This window comes from Garra rufa, chromosome 15 (assembly GCF_049309525.1).
Source record: "Garra rufa chromosome 15, GarRuf1.0, whole genome shotgun sequence".
NCBI lineage: Eukaryota > Metazoa > Chordata > Actinopteri > Cypriniformes > Cyprinidae > Garra > Garra rufa.
Window position 1 is genome coordinate 40086331 of NC_133375.1, and position 14916 is coordinate 40101246.

The 14916-nt window shown below is 35.1% G+C and overlaps 2 protein-coding genes across 2 annotated transcripts in view; one reads left to right on the forward strand and one right to left on the reverse strand.

Moving 5' to 3' along the window:
- The window catches only part of mtmr3 (myotubularin related protein 3), a 32733-nt gene extending 19656 nt beyond the window's left edge, over window positions 1-13077 (forward strand). The window contains exons 6-15 of the mRNA XM_073819892.1: window positions 3142-3224; window positions 5550-5701; window positions 5875-5971; window positions 6127-6240; window positions 6902-7104; window positions 7216-7347; window positions 7431-7542; window positions 11167-11362; window positions 12530-12715; window positions 12844-13077. Of these exons, the coding sequence (XP_073675993.1) occupies window positions 3142-3224; window positions 5550-5701; window positions 5875-5971; window positions 6127-6240; window positions 6902-7104; window positions 7216-7347; window positions 7431-7542; window positions 11167-11362; window positions 12530-12715; window positions 12844-13077 (1509 nt within the window). The remainder of the gene's footprint in view (window positions 1-3141; window positions 3225-5549; window positions 5702-5874; window positions 5972-6126; window positions 6241-6901; window positions 7105-7215; window positions 7348-7430; window positions 7543-11166; window positions 11363-12529; window positions 12716-12843) is intronic.
- tmem127 (transmembrane protein 127) overlaps window positions 1-14916 on the reverse strand; it is a 58297-nt gene that overhangs the window by 42347 nt on the left and 1034 nt on the right. The gene's annotated exons all lie outside the window — the stretch shown is intronic.

Below are 14916 nucleotides of genomic sequence, written 5' to 3' on the forward strand. Positions count from 1 at the left end.
ACAAGCACATTATTAAGAAAGGCCATTTGCAAAGATGCATAAAAAACCCTTATGCTCACTTCTGCTGTGGGTGAAGCTGCATCATGATTGATTCATACGAACATAGATGCATATGTAGATCGGGGTCGGTGCTTTCCTTTTAAAAACTAAAGTAACATTGTCCTCTGCCTCTTAAGCAGCTCAGATGTTGGGAGTAAATGACTACTGCTATGTTCATTATTACATCCAACACCTTAATCGCCCCCAAAAATCGTCTTTGTTTTGAAGTTGGGAAAGAAAATGAGATGGGAGTTTGTCGATATACCCTAACAGTATTGGCCGTATTGAACCGGAAAATAACAGAGTTCACGCAGAGTGAACCGATCGTTTTGCTAGATAAGACCCTTCTTCCTCATCTGGGATCATTTAGAGCCATTTGAAGCTGCATTTAAACTGCATTTTGGAAGTTTAAACTTGGGGGCACCATTGACGTCCATTATATGGAGATAATTCCTGATTTTTTTTCCTCAAGAAACATAATTTCTTACAGACTAAAGTAAGAAAGACATGGGGGTGAATAAATTATCTGTAAATTTTTGTTCTGGAAAATGAACTTAGTGACTGGCTTGCTGCATTATCGCTTAATTGTTTTCTATTCTGGATGTTTTTATTTTTCTCAGCTTTTATCGTTAAGTGCATTATAAACTGATAGATAAAATAATTATCAAAATGACAGATACTGTTCAGCTTGAGTTGTTTAGCCCAAAATATTCTGTTCATGTACATGCGACCAGGCAGCTGGGTTTGTTTATGGCTGGTGGGCTGATTTGTGATCAGCTCAGTGCTGATTCATCAGCTGATATCTGTGACAGTCACTTATTCACCAGAGTAAATGAGCGTGACGCTCTCTGTGTGCCTGTGAAAGAGAGAGTGTGTTGTGCGTGAGAAAGAAGAGAGAGCGATGTGTGTGTGTTTGACACGGTGAGTGCGTGACTACGGGACAGCTAGTGAGGCAACAAAGGTGTTGTAAGAGCAAGTGTACGAGTGTAGGGCTGGAAATGGAGAGAAAAGAGGAAGGAGGTTGAGAGATTGTAAGTTGTGACTGTTAAAGTGTAAATTTTTTCACAACATTTTTTCAACACATTTTGAAAATTGCATAAATTGACAGAGCATAACAGAATGCAGAAGTCTTGACATGTTTTTTAAAAGTTGGTTTTGGCACACTGTAGAGGTTACGGATGTGTAATAACTGAAATATTGCTTAGCAGTAATTTTGAAGGCTGATAATTGCCTTTAAATGTTTTGGTAAAGACAGTAACATTTTGCAGACCTAAGAAATTAAACCAAATTGCTTAACACAATGGTTTGAATAACAAAATTGCAAGAATTACTAAACGAAGTTATGCATTTTGAAATGCATTTCTTTCAAACAGAAAGGAAAGGAAAGGGAAAATTGATGGATAGATAGATAAATTTCATGCATGAAGCAACTCATAATCTGGTATTTTCAGCAGCTCAAAGTAAATTCTGCTCCGCACAAACATGCACTTCCCGAATTTGTTTTGAGTATCATTTATAAATCTGTTGTCAACAAAAACCAAACTTTCTGTGGTTTCCCTCCAAAATAAAAGCTTTTATTAAGGCAGCCATAAATATTATTATTGTAATTTTAATGTTGTTCTGTAAACTACTATTATTATTGCTTCGTATCATTAATGGTACAAATCTTTGGTACCATTATAAATGTTTGGATCTTTCTATTAATCAAAGAATCCTGAAAAAAAAATGTGCTGAACTGTTTTAAATTTTGTTAATAAAATGTTTCTTGAACAACAAATCAGCATATTAAAATGATTTCTGAAGGATCATGTGACACTGAAGACTGGAGTAATGATGCTGAAAATGTAGCTTTGATCAAAGGAATAAATTACTTTTTTTCCTTTTTTTTTAAAATATTCAATAAGAAAGCATTTATTTTAAATGATAAAAATATTTTGCAATAATACTGTATTTTGGATCAAATAAATACAGGCTTGGTGAGCAAATAAGAAGTCTTTAAAAAACCTTAAGACTCTTACTGTTCAAAAACTTTTGACTAGTAGTGTATATATTTTTACATAATAATAATAATTCTTATTATTCTTATTATTCTTATTATTAGTTTAGAGTCATATTGAATAGATTGCATAAAACAATTAATAAATTAATAATAATAATAATAATTATTATTCTTTTAAGTCATAATGAATAGCATCCTGAGACAACTAAACCAGGGATAGGTGTTTGTAAAAAATGATATATGACGGATCCTCCTTATTTATTTTTTTTAGATCATGATCATGTTTGCTGAATTTGCACTGTTTAACAGCTTCGGTGCTGGTGCTCTAAAAGGATCAAATTTAGAGATGCAACTTTTTGGAGAGAAAATAGTAAAGCGTCTATCTCTAATACATATCAGTAAATATCTCACAAATATGTTTTGACGTTCTCTGACCCTTCAGCAAGCGCCCCAGGAATGTTTGAGTGTGGTCAGATTAGCATGGTGGAATTAAACCGCAGTCCAGGAATGTGTGTATCACAGACGAGCCAAAAGCCGCAGTGTGCACGTCCACCTCGTGATTCTGTCTTCCCTCTCTTTCTCTGTGAACAGAATTGTTCGTGTGAGGTGTCAGTAAGTAACCACTTCACGGTCTGTCTGTCTGCATGATGTTGCGAACTGCAGGTTTGGGCGTTTTATGAGAGCCGTGGTCCGATGTGACATGCATGCGGTCAGTGTGTGATCACGCGCAGGTTCCCGGAGCTTAAAGGGGAACTGCGTTTTTAGCCGCACAGTTGCAGTGGTGTCCGCACACGTAAACACGCACACACTTGATTGAAGCTGATCGGCATGCCAGACCGTTCAACACTTGAGCTGCAGAACAAAGAATGAGTTTGTCTGAAATAATCTGCAGACGCTAATCACTAACCGCGTTTGTAAACTCTAAGCCCGTGTCTAAACTTTCAGTGTGATTGAATCAGCAGGTTGATTTAATCATTAGCATCAGTTGGGGTTAATGTTGACTTCCGGTTTAGATGCTCTGTTTGGTGTGCAGAGACTCACAGTGCCAATAATGAAACATCATTTCTGCATGTCTAATCTGCTTCACTCTCTTTCTTTCTTAGGTTCCCCTGCAGCTGATAGAAAGTGTAGAATGTCGGGACATGTTCCAAATGCACATCACCTGCAAAGACTGCAAGGTCATCAGGTGAGACTGACTATCATTTTGATGATCTTTTGTTAAAACTACATTTTTATCAGAATTTAGTTTTAGTTTCGATCTTTGTGCCATGGATTGAAAAAAAAGTTTTAACATCCAAATCAGTTATGTAACATGACTGTCTGTCTATTTAGCATTCTGTTTATTGTTTTATCTATCTATCTATCTATCTATCTATCTATCTATCTATCTATCTATCTATCTATCTATCTATCTATCTATCTATCTATCTATCTATCTATCTATCTATCTATCTAATCGATCTATCTATCTAATCTATCTATCTATCTATCTATCTATCTATCTATCGTTCTATCGTTCTATCGTTCTATCGTTCTATCTATCGTTCGTTCTATCTATCGTTCTATCTATCTATCTAATCGTTCTATCGTTCTATCTATCTATCTATCGTTCTATCTATCTATCGTTCTACCGTTCTGTCATTCTATCTATCGTTTTATCTATCGTTCTGTTTTTGTTTAATCTATCTATTGTTCTATTATCTATTGTTCTAATATCTATCATTTTATCATTCTAGTGATCTGTTCTATTTATCTATCATTCTGTCGTTCTATTGTTCTATTTATCTATTTATCTATCATTCTGTCGTTCTATCGTTCTGTTTTTGTTTTATCTATCATTCTGTCATTCTATTGTCTGTCTATCGTCTTTATCTATCGTCTTATCTATCCATCGGCCTATCGTTCTATCATTCTGTTGTTAGTCTATCTATCTATCTATCTATCTATCTATCTATCTATCTATCTATCTATCTATCTATCTATCTATCTATCTATCTATCTATCTATCTATCGTTCAAGTTGTTCTATCTATCGTTCTATCAATCTGTTTTTGTTTTATCTATCATTCTGTCATTCTATTGTCTGTCTATCGTCTTTATCTATCGTCTTATTTATCTATCGTCTTATTTATCTATCGTCTTATCTATACATCGTCCTATCATTCTATCATTCTGTTGTTATTCTGTCTGTCTGTCTATCTATCTTTCTATCTATCTATCTATCTATCGCTCTATCGATTGTTCTATTTATCTATCATTCTGTCGTTCTATCTATCATTCTATCAATCTGTTGTTCTATTTGTCATTCTGTCGTTCTATTGTCTATCTATCGTCTTATCGTTCTATTGTTCTATCATTCTGTTGTTATTCTATCTGTCTATCTATCTATCGTTCTGTTTTCATTTTATCTATCATTCTATCGTTCTATCTATCTGTCGTTCTATCTTTCTATCATCTATTGTTCTATCATCTATCGTTCTATCTTTCTATCGTCTTATTGTTCTATCGTTCTATCATTCTGTTGTTATTCTATCTATCTTTCTATCTATCGTTCTGTTTTCATTTTATCTTTCTATCATCTATCGTTCTATCTTTCTATTATCTATCGTTCTATTTTTCAATTTATCTATCATTCTGTCAGTCTATCTGTCTGTCGTTCTATCTGTCTATCGATGTCTGTCTGTCTGTCTGTCTGTCTGTCTGTCTGTCTGTCGTTCTATCTGTCTATCTCTGTCTGTCGTTCTGTCTGTCTGTCTGTCTGTCTGTCTGTCTGTCTGTCTGTCGTTCTCTGTCTGTCTGTCTGTCGTTCTCTGTCTGTCTGTCTGTCTGTCTGTCTGTTGTTCTCTGTCTGTCGTTCTCTGTCTGTCTGTCTGTCTGTCGTTGTCTGTCTGTCTGTCTGTCTGTCTGTCTGTCTGTCTGTCTGTCGTTCTCTGTCTGTCTGTCTGTCTGTCTGTCTGTCTGTCTGTCTGTCTGTCTGTCGTTCTCTGTCTGTCTGTCTGTCTGTCTGTCTGTCTGTCTGTCTGTCTGTCTGTCTGTCTGTCTGTCTGTCTGTCTGTCTGTCGTTCTCTGTCTGTCTGTCTGTCGTTCTATCTGTCTATCTCTGTCTGTCTGTCTGTCGTTCTCTGTCTGTCTGTCGTTGTCTGTCTGTCTGTCTGTCTGTCTGTCTATCTGACATTCTGTTGTTCCATCATTCTGTCTAACATTCTGCTGATTTGTCTCATTCTGTCTTTTGCCTTGTTGTTCTATTTAAGTTTTTTTTTTTCATTTTAATAATCATTTTATATTTTTAATCGTAATTTATTATAATAATTGCAATTTTACATGAGCACAAATTATGTCACATTGCATGGTTTGTTCACAGATTTAGTTGCAGCAAACTGCGGGCGTGTGACTATTGTGACTTCATTAAAAACATTATAAAATGTTTATAGCCATTTTGCACAGAAATCCAGGTCAACCAGGTCGGTCTCAGTGTCTCTCTGATGCAGTAAATTTGATGTGTGTTTTGACAGGTGTCAGTTTTCCACGTTTGAGCAGTGTCAGGAGTGGCAGAAGAGGCTGAACTCTTCGGTCCGTCCCCCGTCTCAGATAGAAGAGCTCTTTTCCTTCGCCTTCCACGCGTGGTGTGTGGAGAAGGAGCAGCATGGGGATCTATGTAGGCCAGGTACTGTCTGACCTTCTCACACCTCTTCATGCTTAAGGCTGAAATGAGAAGTCTCACAGATAGTTTTATTTCTGTATTTCCTACCAGTTTTCGATAGCCAGACAGCTTTGCCACCTCTCGAATATCTTTACAAAGAACCTCACGAAATTTGTCTAATCTCCCTCATCTTTCAGGTGATCATGTGGTGACACGTTTCCATAACGAGGTGGAGCGGATGGGCTTCGACACTCAAAATGCCTGGAGAGTGTCTGAGATCAACAATAAGTACAAGTGAGTGTTTCTGTCACAAACACAAGCACATCTAAACTGCTTTGGACACTCAACCCTGTCCTGCTGCGCTCAGCGGGGTCTGTTCAGGATTAGATGACTTTAGACAGGCATCAGTCAGTCCGATCACACTGCCCTCTGCTTGCCCCCTGGCACAGGTTGTGCTCCAGCTACCCTCAACTGCTGCTGGTGCCAGCCTGGATTACTGATAAGGAGCTGGAGAATGTAGCGGCCTTCCGATCCTGGAAGAGGATTCCGGCTGTGGTTTACAGGTCAGTCAGCTAAATCTGTTCATAAAATGCATGGAGAATCATAAACATATCTATCTATCTATTGTTCTGTTTTCATTTTATCTATCGGTCGTTCTATCTATAGTTCTATCTGTCATTCTGGTGTCATTCTATCTGTCTGTCTATCTGTCGTTCTATCTATCGATCGTTGTATCGTTCTATCTGTCGTTCTATTGTTCTATCTATCTATCGTTCTATCAATTGTTCTATCGTTCTGTTGTCATTTTATCTGTCGTTCTATCTATCATTCTATCGTTTGTTCTGTTGTCATTTTATTTATCTATCTATTGTTCTGTTGTTCTAATTATCTATCATTCTGTCTGTTATTGTTATTCCATCTATCCATCTATTGTTCTGTTGTCATTTATGTCTGTCTATCTAGCTATCATCTATCGCTCTATCGTTTTATCTTTTATCTATTTATCTATCTATTGTTCTATCGTTCACAATTGTTAAAAAATATAATCACAATTATTAATAATGATTGTTGTGTTTTTTTTGTCCTCTAGTGAGCTGCCCTACTTATGTTTTATTTCAGCTTTATTTTCGATTAATAAAAACGGTTTTATTAGTTGTAGTTTTACAACAATTGCAAGGCTGCCTAGAATCGTCAGATTAATCATCCAGATCATTATCCTCTTAGGCACCAGAGCACAGGGGCAGTGATCGCTCGCTGTGGCCAGCCTGAGGTCAGCTGGTGGGGCTGGAGGAACGCAGATGATGAGCACCTGGTGCAGTCCATCGCCAGAGCCTGTGCTGTGGACAGCAGCTCCTGTAAAGGTGTCTCCAATGGCTCCTTTTCCCGCGAGTACACCAACGGAGCTGACCTCTCAGATGTGGACTTCGGTCAGTGCCATGTGGCCCTTAAAAATCATGACTGAATGCTGTCTAGGTACTGATTATTATCATATTATATGACTATATGACTGATCTATACATACATGTCTCTTTCTATAGACTCGTCCATGACTAACAGCTCAGAGGTGGAGACACTGGCTATCCAACCTCGAAAGCTTCTGATCCTGGACGCCAGGTCATACGCCGCTGCCGTAGCCAACAGAGCCAAAGGAGGAGGGTGTGAATGCCCAGGTACTCTCTCATAGGTGCTCTTTCAACAATAACAATAAAGCAAAATGCCCCCCTCGTTGATTACATGTTTTTCTCCCCTGTAGAGTACTATCCTAACTGCGAGGTGGTGTTTATGGGTATGGCCAACATTCATTCCATCCGCAAGAGTTTTCAGTCTCTGCGCTTCCTCTGCACCCAAATGCCTGATCCAGCAAAGTAAGTCTTCCAGCAGACATCTTCCAGCCTTTGTTTGCTGATATGCAGTTTACATACTCCTTGCAGAATCTGCAAGATGTAAATTATTTGTACAAAATAAGAGGAATCATACAAAATGCATGTTATTTTTTATTTAGTACTAACCTGAATAAGATATTTCTCATAAAAGATGTTTGCATATAGTCCATAAGAGAAAATAATAGTTGCAAAATGACCCTGTTTAAAAGTTTTCATACACTTGATTCTTAATACTGTGTTGTTACCTGAATGATTCACAGCTGTGTTTTTTTGTTTAGTGATAGTTGTTCATGAGTCCATTGTTTGTCCTGAACAGTTAAACTGCCTGCTGTTCTTCAGAAAAATCCGTTCCCACAAATTCTTTGTTTTTTCAGCATTTTTGTGTATTTGAACCCTTTCCAACAATGACTGTATGATTTTGAGAACAACTGAGGATTCTGAGGACAACTGAGGGGCTCATATGCAACTATTACAGAAGGTTCAAACACTCACTGATGCTCCAGAAGGAAACGGAATGCGTTAAGAGCTAGGGGTGTAAACTTTTGAACAGAATGAAGATGTGAACATTTCTCTTATTTTGCCTAAATATCATGTTTTTTTTTTTATTTAGTACTGCACTTGAGAAGCTACAGAAGATGCATACATGTTTCCCAGAAGACAAAATAACTTAAATTTACCCTGAACTTCAAATTCAGAAAGTTTTCACCCTGGTTTTTAATGCATCGTGTTTCCTTCTGAATCATCAGTGAGCATTTGAACATTCTGTAATAGTTGCATATGAGTCCATCATTTATCCTCAGTGTGAAAAGATGGATCTCAAAATCATACAGTCATTGTTGGAAAGGGTTCAAATACACAAAAATGCTGAAAAAACATAGAAATTGTGAGCCGGAAGGATTTTTCTGTAGAACAGCGGTCAGTTTAACTGTTCAGAACAAATAAGGGAATCATTAATAACTATCACTTAAAAAAATCCACAACGATATATATAAAAAAAAAGAAGAATTGATGAATGAAAATTTTGTAACTTTTAAAGTTAAAATATTCTATCAATACAACCCAACTAAAAAAACTAAAGTCAGAAAAAAAGTGAATTGACTTACTTTAAACTTTATAGAGGACTTAACCCTCTTTTTAGTTGTGAGAAACTGTCTTAGTCTAAATTACATTCACACTGGTGTTTTAGTAAGCAAAATTAGAATATAGAAACAGATTAGAATATAATAATAACAATTTTATATTGTTGTTATTCCTATGAAAGTAATAGTCATATATTGTAAAACAATTGCACTGTAAAATAATTGAAAATTAATATTTAGATTTTTTTGCTTTACACTACATTAGGGAAATTACAATACTTTTTCTAATTTCTGCACTTTAAGAGTTATTTAGAATTTGGATTGCAGTAATGTTACCCATTTAATCTGCAAGCTTTCAAAAATTTATGCTGCACTGTTAAGCTTTTATTTAGATGAAAGCGTCAGTAGAGCTTTTATTTTGATGGAAATGACCTATCATTTCATATCGTCATATGACCACGATGATATTGAGACAGTTTTGCTATGGCAATACCACAATATTGATAGTACCGTTAATAGTGCATTAATTACTTGTGCTCATCTCAAGCTCTCACAAGCACTCTGGTGCTTTTGTTCCTTGATGAGCTCTGCTTTTTTATTTTTCCGTCTATTGTTCTTTCCCTGGCATCTGCCTGTGATTTCCAGCACTGGCTTGTATTTGCTTCCTTTTCCATCGGCGCTGTTTCCACTCATCTACTTGTTTTTAAGTCAACAGCAAGTCTTCCAAGTGACTCTCTTTCTGTTACTTTCATTCTCTCTTTAGTCAGCATGATAAACTCTGGCCAAGAGCTGCGTTTCTAGGCAACAGTTGAAATGAGGGAAGAAATCTAATTCTCTCCTTTGATTATTCTGATTGTAAATGTCTCTTTGCATGAGGTAGTCATATTCATACAAAGGCGATTTTCCTTTCAAACACGATTCTGATTCATGTTCCTCTCAGGAACTATAATTTGAATGTCTCCTCTGGTTACCTGCACTCCGTGTTTCCTTGGTTAATGTTAGTTTGCTTTGGCTGTGTTTGACCATGTTGGAAAACTTTTATAATGAGTATTAACCACACTTGTCAAAACGCTTCCTTTAGTCTTTCTCTCAGTTTTCCATTTAGATTTAAACTCGGTTTTCCTGATGTGCATAAAGCTGTTTTTGTTTCATTGCATTAAGTATAATTGAAAACAGGTTAGTATGCTTCTTTTTTAGTGTGCAGTCATACTGTAAGATAGTTATTAAAACTAATCTGCAAAGCTACTCATTCATTAATTGGACATTACAACCATTTAAAACAGCTTAGTTTTAAATCATTATCATCATATAAGACGCTGAACATACGGTCTCTTATACTCACCAAATCTGCATTTATTTGATAAAAATACAGTAAAAAATATAAATATTGTTATGTTTATAATTGAACACAACTGCTTTCTATTTGAATATATTTTAAAATGTAATTTATTTTTGTGATGCAACACTGTTTTTTTGTCTTCAGTGTCACATGATCCTTCAGAAAGAAGAAAAGATTTTCTGCTTAAGAAACATTACTGATTATTATCAATGTTTAAAACAGTTGTGATGCTTTATATTTTTGTGGAAACTGTTATTATTTATTATTTTTAAGTGTTCTTTGATGAATAGAAAGTTCAAAAGGACAGTATTTTTTTGTTTTAGATCAATTTAATGCATCCTTGCTGGATAAAAGCATGAATTCCTTTTTAAAAATTGTGTATAAATAAATTAAAAATTATGTATACACTACCAGTCAAAAGTTTCTGAACAGTGAAATTTGTAATGTTTTTAAAGAAGTCTATAATGGCTTTCTATTTGAATATATTTTAAAAGGTAAGTTAGTGCTGTCAAACAAATAATCACTAAATTTTCAATGTTCAAGTAACATTATTTCAATATCTCCTTCATAAATATGTAAAAAAAAGTTGAGTGCAGAATGATCCAAAGATCAGCATTTATCTGAAATAAAAAGCTTTTGTAACATTATACACTATACCATTCAAAAGCTTGTTTAAAAGTGATGATAAAGACATTTATAATGTTACAGAAGATTTCTATTTCAGATAAATGCTTTCTATTCATCAAAGTAACCTAAAACAATCTACTTAGCTTTTTTCAACATAATAATACTAATAATAATAAATGTTTTTTGAGCAGCAAATCAGAATATTAGAATGATTTCTGAAGGATCATGTGACTGGAGTAATGATGCTTAAAAATTCAGCTTTGAAATCACAGGAAGAAATTACATTTTAAAATATATTCAAATACGAAACATTTATTTTAAATAGTAAAAACATTTTCAAATTTTACAGTTTGTGCTGTAAGTCAGAATATAAGTCATCACTAATTATATTATTCTTAGAGTATTCGGAAACTTACTATATGATAGGTTTGTCGAACATATTTCATTAAATATTGTATCAAGTCTTAGGATTCTGAGGATTGGTTTTGCTGCAAGAAAGAATATTCATATGAACATGCTTCAAATGTAAGTGTGTAATGGTGAGTTTTGTTGTGTCTTTAGCTGGCTGTCTGCTCTGGAGAGCACAAAGTGGCTGCAGCATCTGTCCCTCCTGCTCAAGGCATCTCTTCTTGTTGTAAACGCCGTCGACCGCGACCACAGGCCCGTACTGGTGCACTGCTCAGACGGATGGGATCGCACCCCTCAGATAGTGGCGCTGGCCAAACTCCTGCTGGACCCATACTACCGCACCATTGAGGTGAGCACCGACATAATGAATGAAAAATGGGCAAGACCATTAAAACTCTCTCCGAATTATACTTATTATTACTAAAGGAATTCATAAGCTATATCACATGCTGGAAAAGTCCACAAGGGCTTATTTTAAATCCTGTGGTTTGAAATGTTCACAAGGACATGTTTATATAGACAACAGCTTAGAGGAAATGTTAAAATATTTGTAACGCTGCCTGACCTTGGAGCATAACACACTTTGATTAACATCGATTAAATAGTATAGTAATATATAATGATAAAGAGTTGTTTTTCTGCTATAGTAAACCTTTCGTTTTCATACACTGCAGGACTACCCTTTTTTAGTGTGTTATTTGGTTGATTTTTCATAGTCTAATATTTCCTAGCAGCAGCTGGATCTAGGCAGACTGGTGTTTACTAGTGGACTCAGTGTGGGGTGAAATTACAGCTTTCACACTATCCGAATGGGCCAAACTCTGACATCAAAAGCGAATTGAGTCTGCGCCAAAAATTATAGTCATCAAAATATTTTCTGTTTCTAACAACCTGTGATATCATTCGACCAGTTCCCTTCCTTGTTTGCACTCCAGACGTTTTCTTTTTTATTAAAGGATACTATTTTAAAATCTGGAATCTGAGGGTGCAAAAAAATCAAAATATTGAGAAAATCACAATTAAAGTTGTCTAAATGAAGTTCTTAGCAATGCATATTACTAATCATTTTTTACCCATACAGTATATTTTTGGTTATTGCAACAAATAAACCTGTGCTACTTAAGACTTTGTGGTCCAGGATCACATTTAACAAAATTAATAAAACGTATCTTAAAAGTGAAATAAGAATATTAAAATATAAGGTCATTTAAAACATTAATAAAAACCTTGTGTGATGCCTAAAGACTAAAGTTGTTTTACAACTAATAGCAAGCTTTCTGTTTGGAAAAAGTAAATGGGAAAACTGCACAGAAAAGCCATGGCTGATGTCTGTCATTAATATAGTTTTGGAGCTTGAACTCAGAAGATTGATGAGTCATCTTAAGTGCTGGAGGTGCATTACAGTATTTTAGACATTAATATCTAATTGTCTGATGTTGAATACGTTATTTTGTGATTTGTCATGACATCTAACTGTTGACATCATATAAACAGAAAATCATCTTTTTGCCTGCAGGGTTTTCAGGTGCTGGTCGAGACCGAGTGGCTGGACTTTGGTCATAAATTCGCAGACCGCTGTGGTCATGGAGAAAACGCGGAGGACTTGAACGAGAGATGTCCTGTCTTCTTGCAGTGGTTAGACTGTGTGCACCAGCTCCAGAGACAATTCCCATGTTCCTTCGAGTTCAACGAAGCCTTTCTGGTGCGTGAAAGTTGCCATAAACCTGTCTTTTTAATATTAAACATTAAACATGTTTTTTGTATTTTAAGTACATATTGTTAACTAAGTTGTTATATTAGCTCTGAGCTGTTTGGGTTTTGTGTGTTCAGGTCAAGCTAGTGCAGCACACATACTCATGTCTGTTCGGGACGTTCCTGTGTAACAGCGGGAAGGAGAGAGAGGACAGACACATCCAGGAAAGAACCTGCTCTGTTTGGTCTCTCCTCAGAGCCGCTAATCGCTCCTTCAGAAATATGCTGTACTCCTCTCATTCAGAGACCGTACGTCAACTCTTCTCTATCTCTCTTTACTCATTACAGTCTTATAATCATTTACTCATATGAGATTATATGAGGTTACAACTAATAAGAGGTTTTCAGTAGCTGATGCCAATGTCCAAAGAGCACATATAATAGATTTTGATGACTGCCATATACAGTTGAAGTCAAAAGTTTACAAACACCTTACAGATTTTACCAAAATAAAAGGGATCATGGAAAATGCATGTTATTGTTTATTTAGTACTGACCTGATAAGATATTGCACACAACATGTACATATAGCCCACAAGAGAAAATAATAGTTAAATATATAAATATGACCCCGTTCAAAAGTTTACATACACTTGATTCTCAATACTGTGTAGTTACCTTTTTTTTTTTTTTTTTGGTTAGTTGTTCATGAGTCCCTTGTTTGTCCTGAACAGTTAAACTGCCTGCTGTTCTTTAGAAAAATCCTTTAGGTCCCACAAATTCTTTGGTTTTTCAGCATTTTTGTGTATTTGAACCCTTTCCAACAATGACTGTATGATTTTGAGATGCATCTTTTCACACTGAGGACAACTGAGGGACTTATATGCAGCTATTACAGAAGGTTCAAACGATCACTGATGCTCCAGGAAGAAACAAAATACATTAAAAGACGGGGATATAAACTTAGGGTGTAAAATTAGGGTAAATTTAACTTTTTTTGTCTTCTGAGAAACACGTAAGTATCTTCTGTAGTTCCTTAAAGGGCAGTACTAAATAAAAAAAAATGATATTTAAGCAAAGTAAGAAAATGTATACATATTTATTCTGTTCAAAAGTTTACACCCCTTGCTCTTAGTGAATCAATTGTATGTAAACTTTTCAACAGGGTAATTTTTTATATATTCAACTATTAATTTCTCTTGTGGCTGTGGACTATATAAAAGTTTTATGTGAAATATCTTATTCAGGTCAGTACTAAATAAAAAAATAACATGCATTGTGTATGATCCCTCTTACTTTAGTAAACTGATTAACATTTTGCCGATTCAGCAAGGTGAATGTAAACTTTTGACTTTAACTGTATAAAATTTGTCAGTAGTTTTACAGTGAGAGTGACTTTTTTATTCCCGGTAGTTGCTCAATCAATATGATCCGTTCAAAACTGCATACATATTAATCATAAAAGAATTAGCTTAAGTTAAATTTCTTTTATATGGAGTATAAAAACAGTAATGATGTGAAATAGTATTACAGTTTAAATGAACAGTTTTTTTTATTTGAATAAAGTTTGAATGTAATGTATTCCTGTGATCAAAGCTGAATTTTCAACAGCATTACTCCAGGCTTTTGAACGGTAGTGAATAATATAATTAGAAAAGATAAACATTTATTTTACACAATATATTGTTAATAATCAATCAATTAAAACATGTACCATTATTTGGCATGGCTCATTTTTCAGTCTGTTGCCACTCATGTCTGTGCAGCACTGATTGCATTCATAGCAATGAATTTTCCCCTTCCTAACAGCCTTTGGCAGCCTTTGCCGCATAATTTATACCTCTGTTTTTTAATAGTTTCACTTGACCCTTGTCTAGTGAGTAAACATGAAGGGAGGCGTTTACTGGCTTCACAACTTATGCTTGCATTCTTCTCTAATACTCAAGAGACCTGGAGCTGCCGTGTCCTTTCTTTTCCTGTCTTTTAAAGCCTAGTTCAAACCGCCCCAACAAAAACAATTTTTTTGGATCAATGTGTTGACCCTGTTGGTGGGCAGTGTTATTTTAGGATCGTAAATATACTTTTTACAATTTTTATTTTATTTTTTACTTTCACTTTTATTTTTACTTTCTGTTATTTTATTTTAGTTTTAGTTCAGTTTTTTATGTTTTATTTAAATTAAAATATATTTCAAATAATGTATATATATAT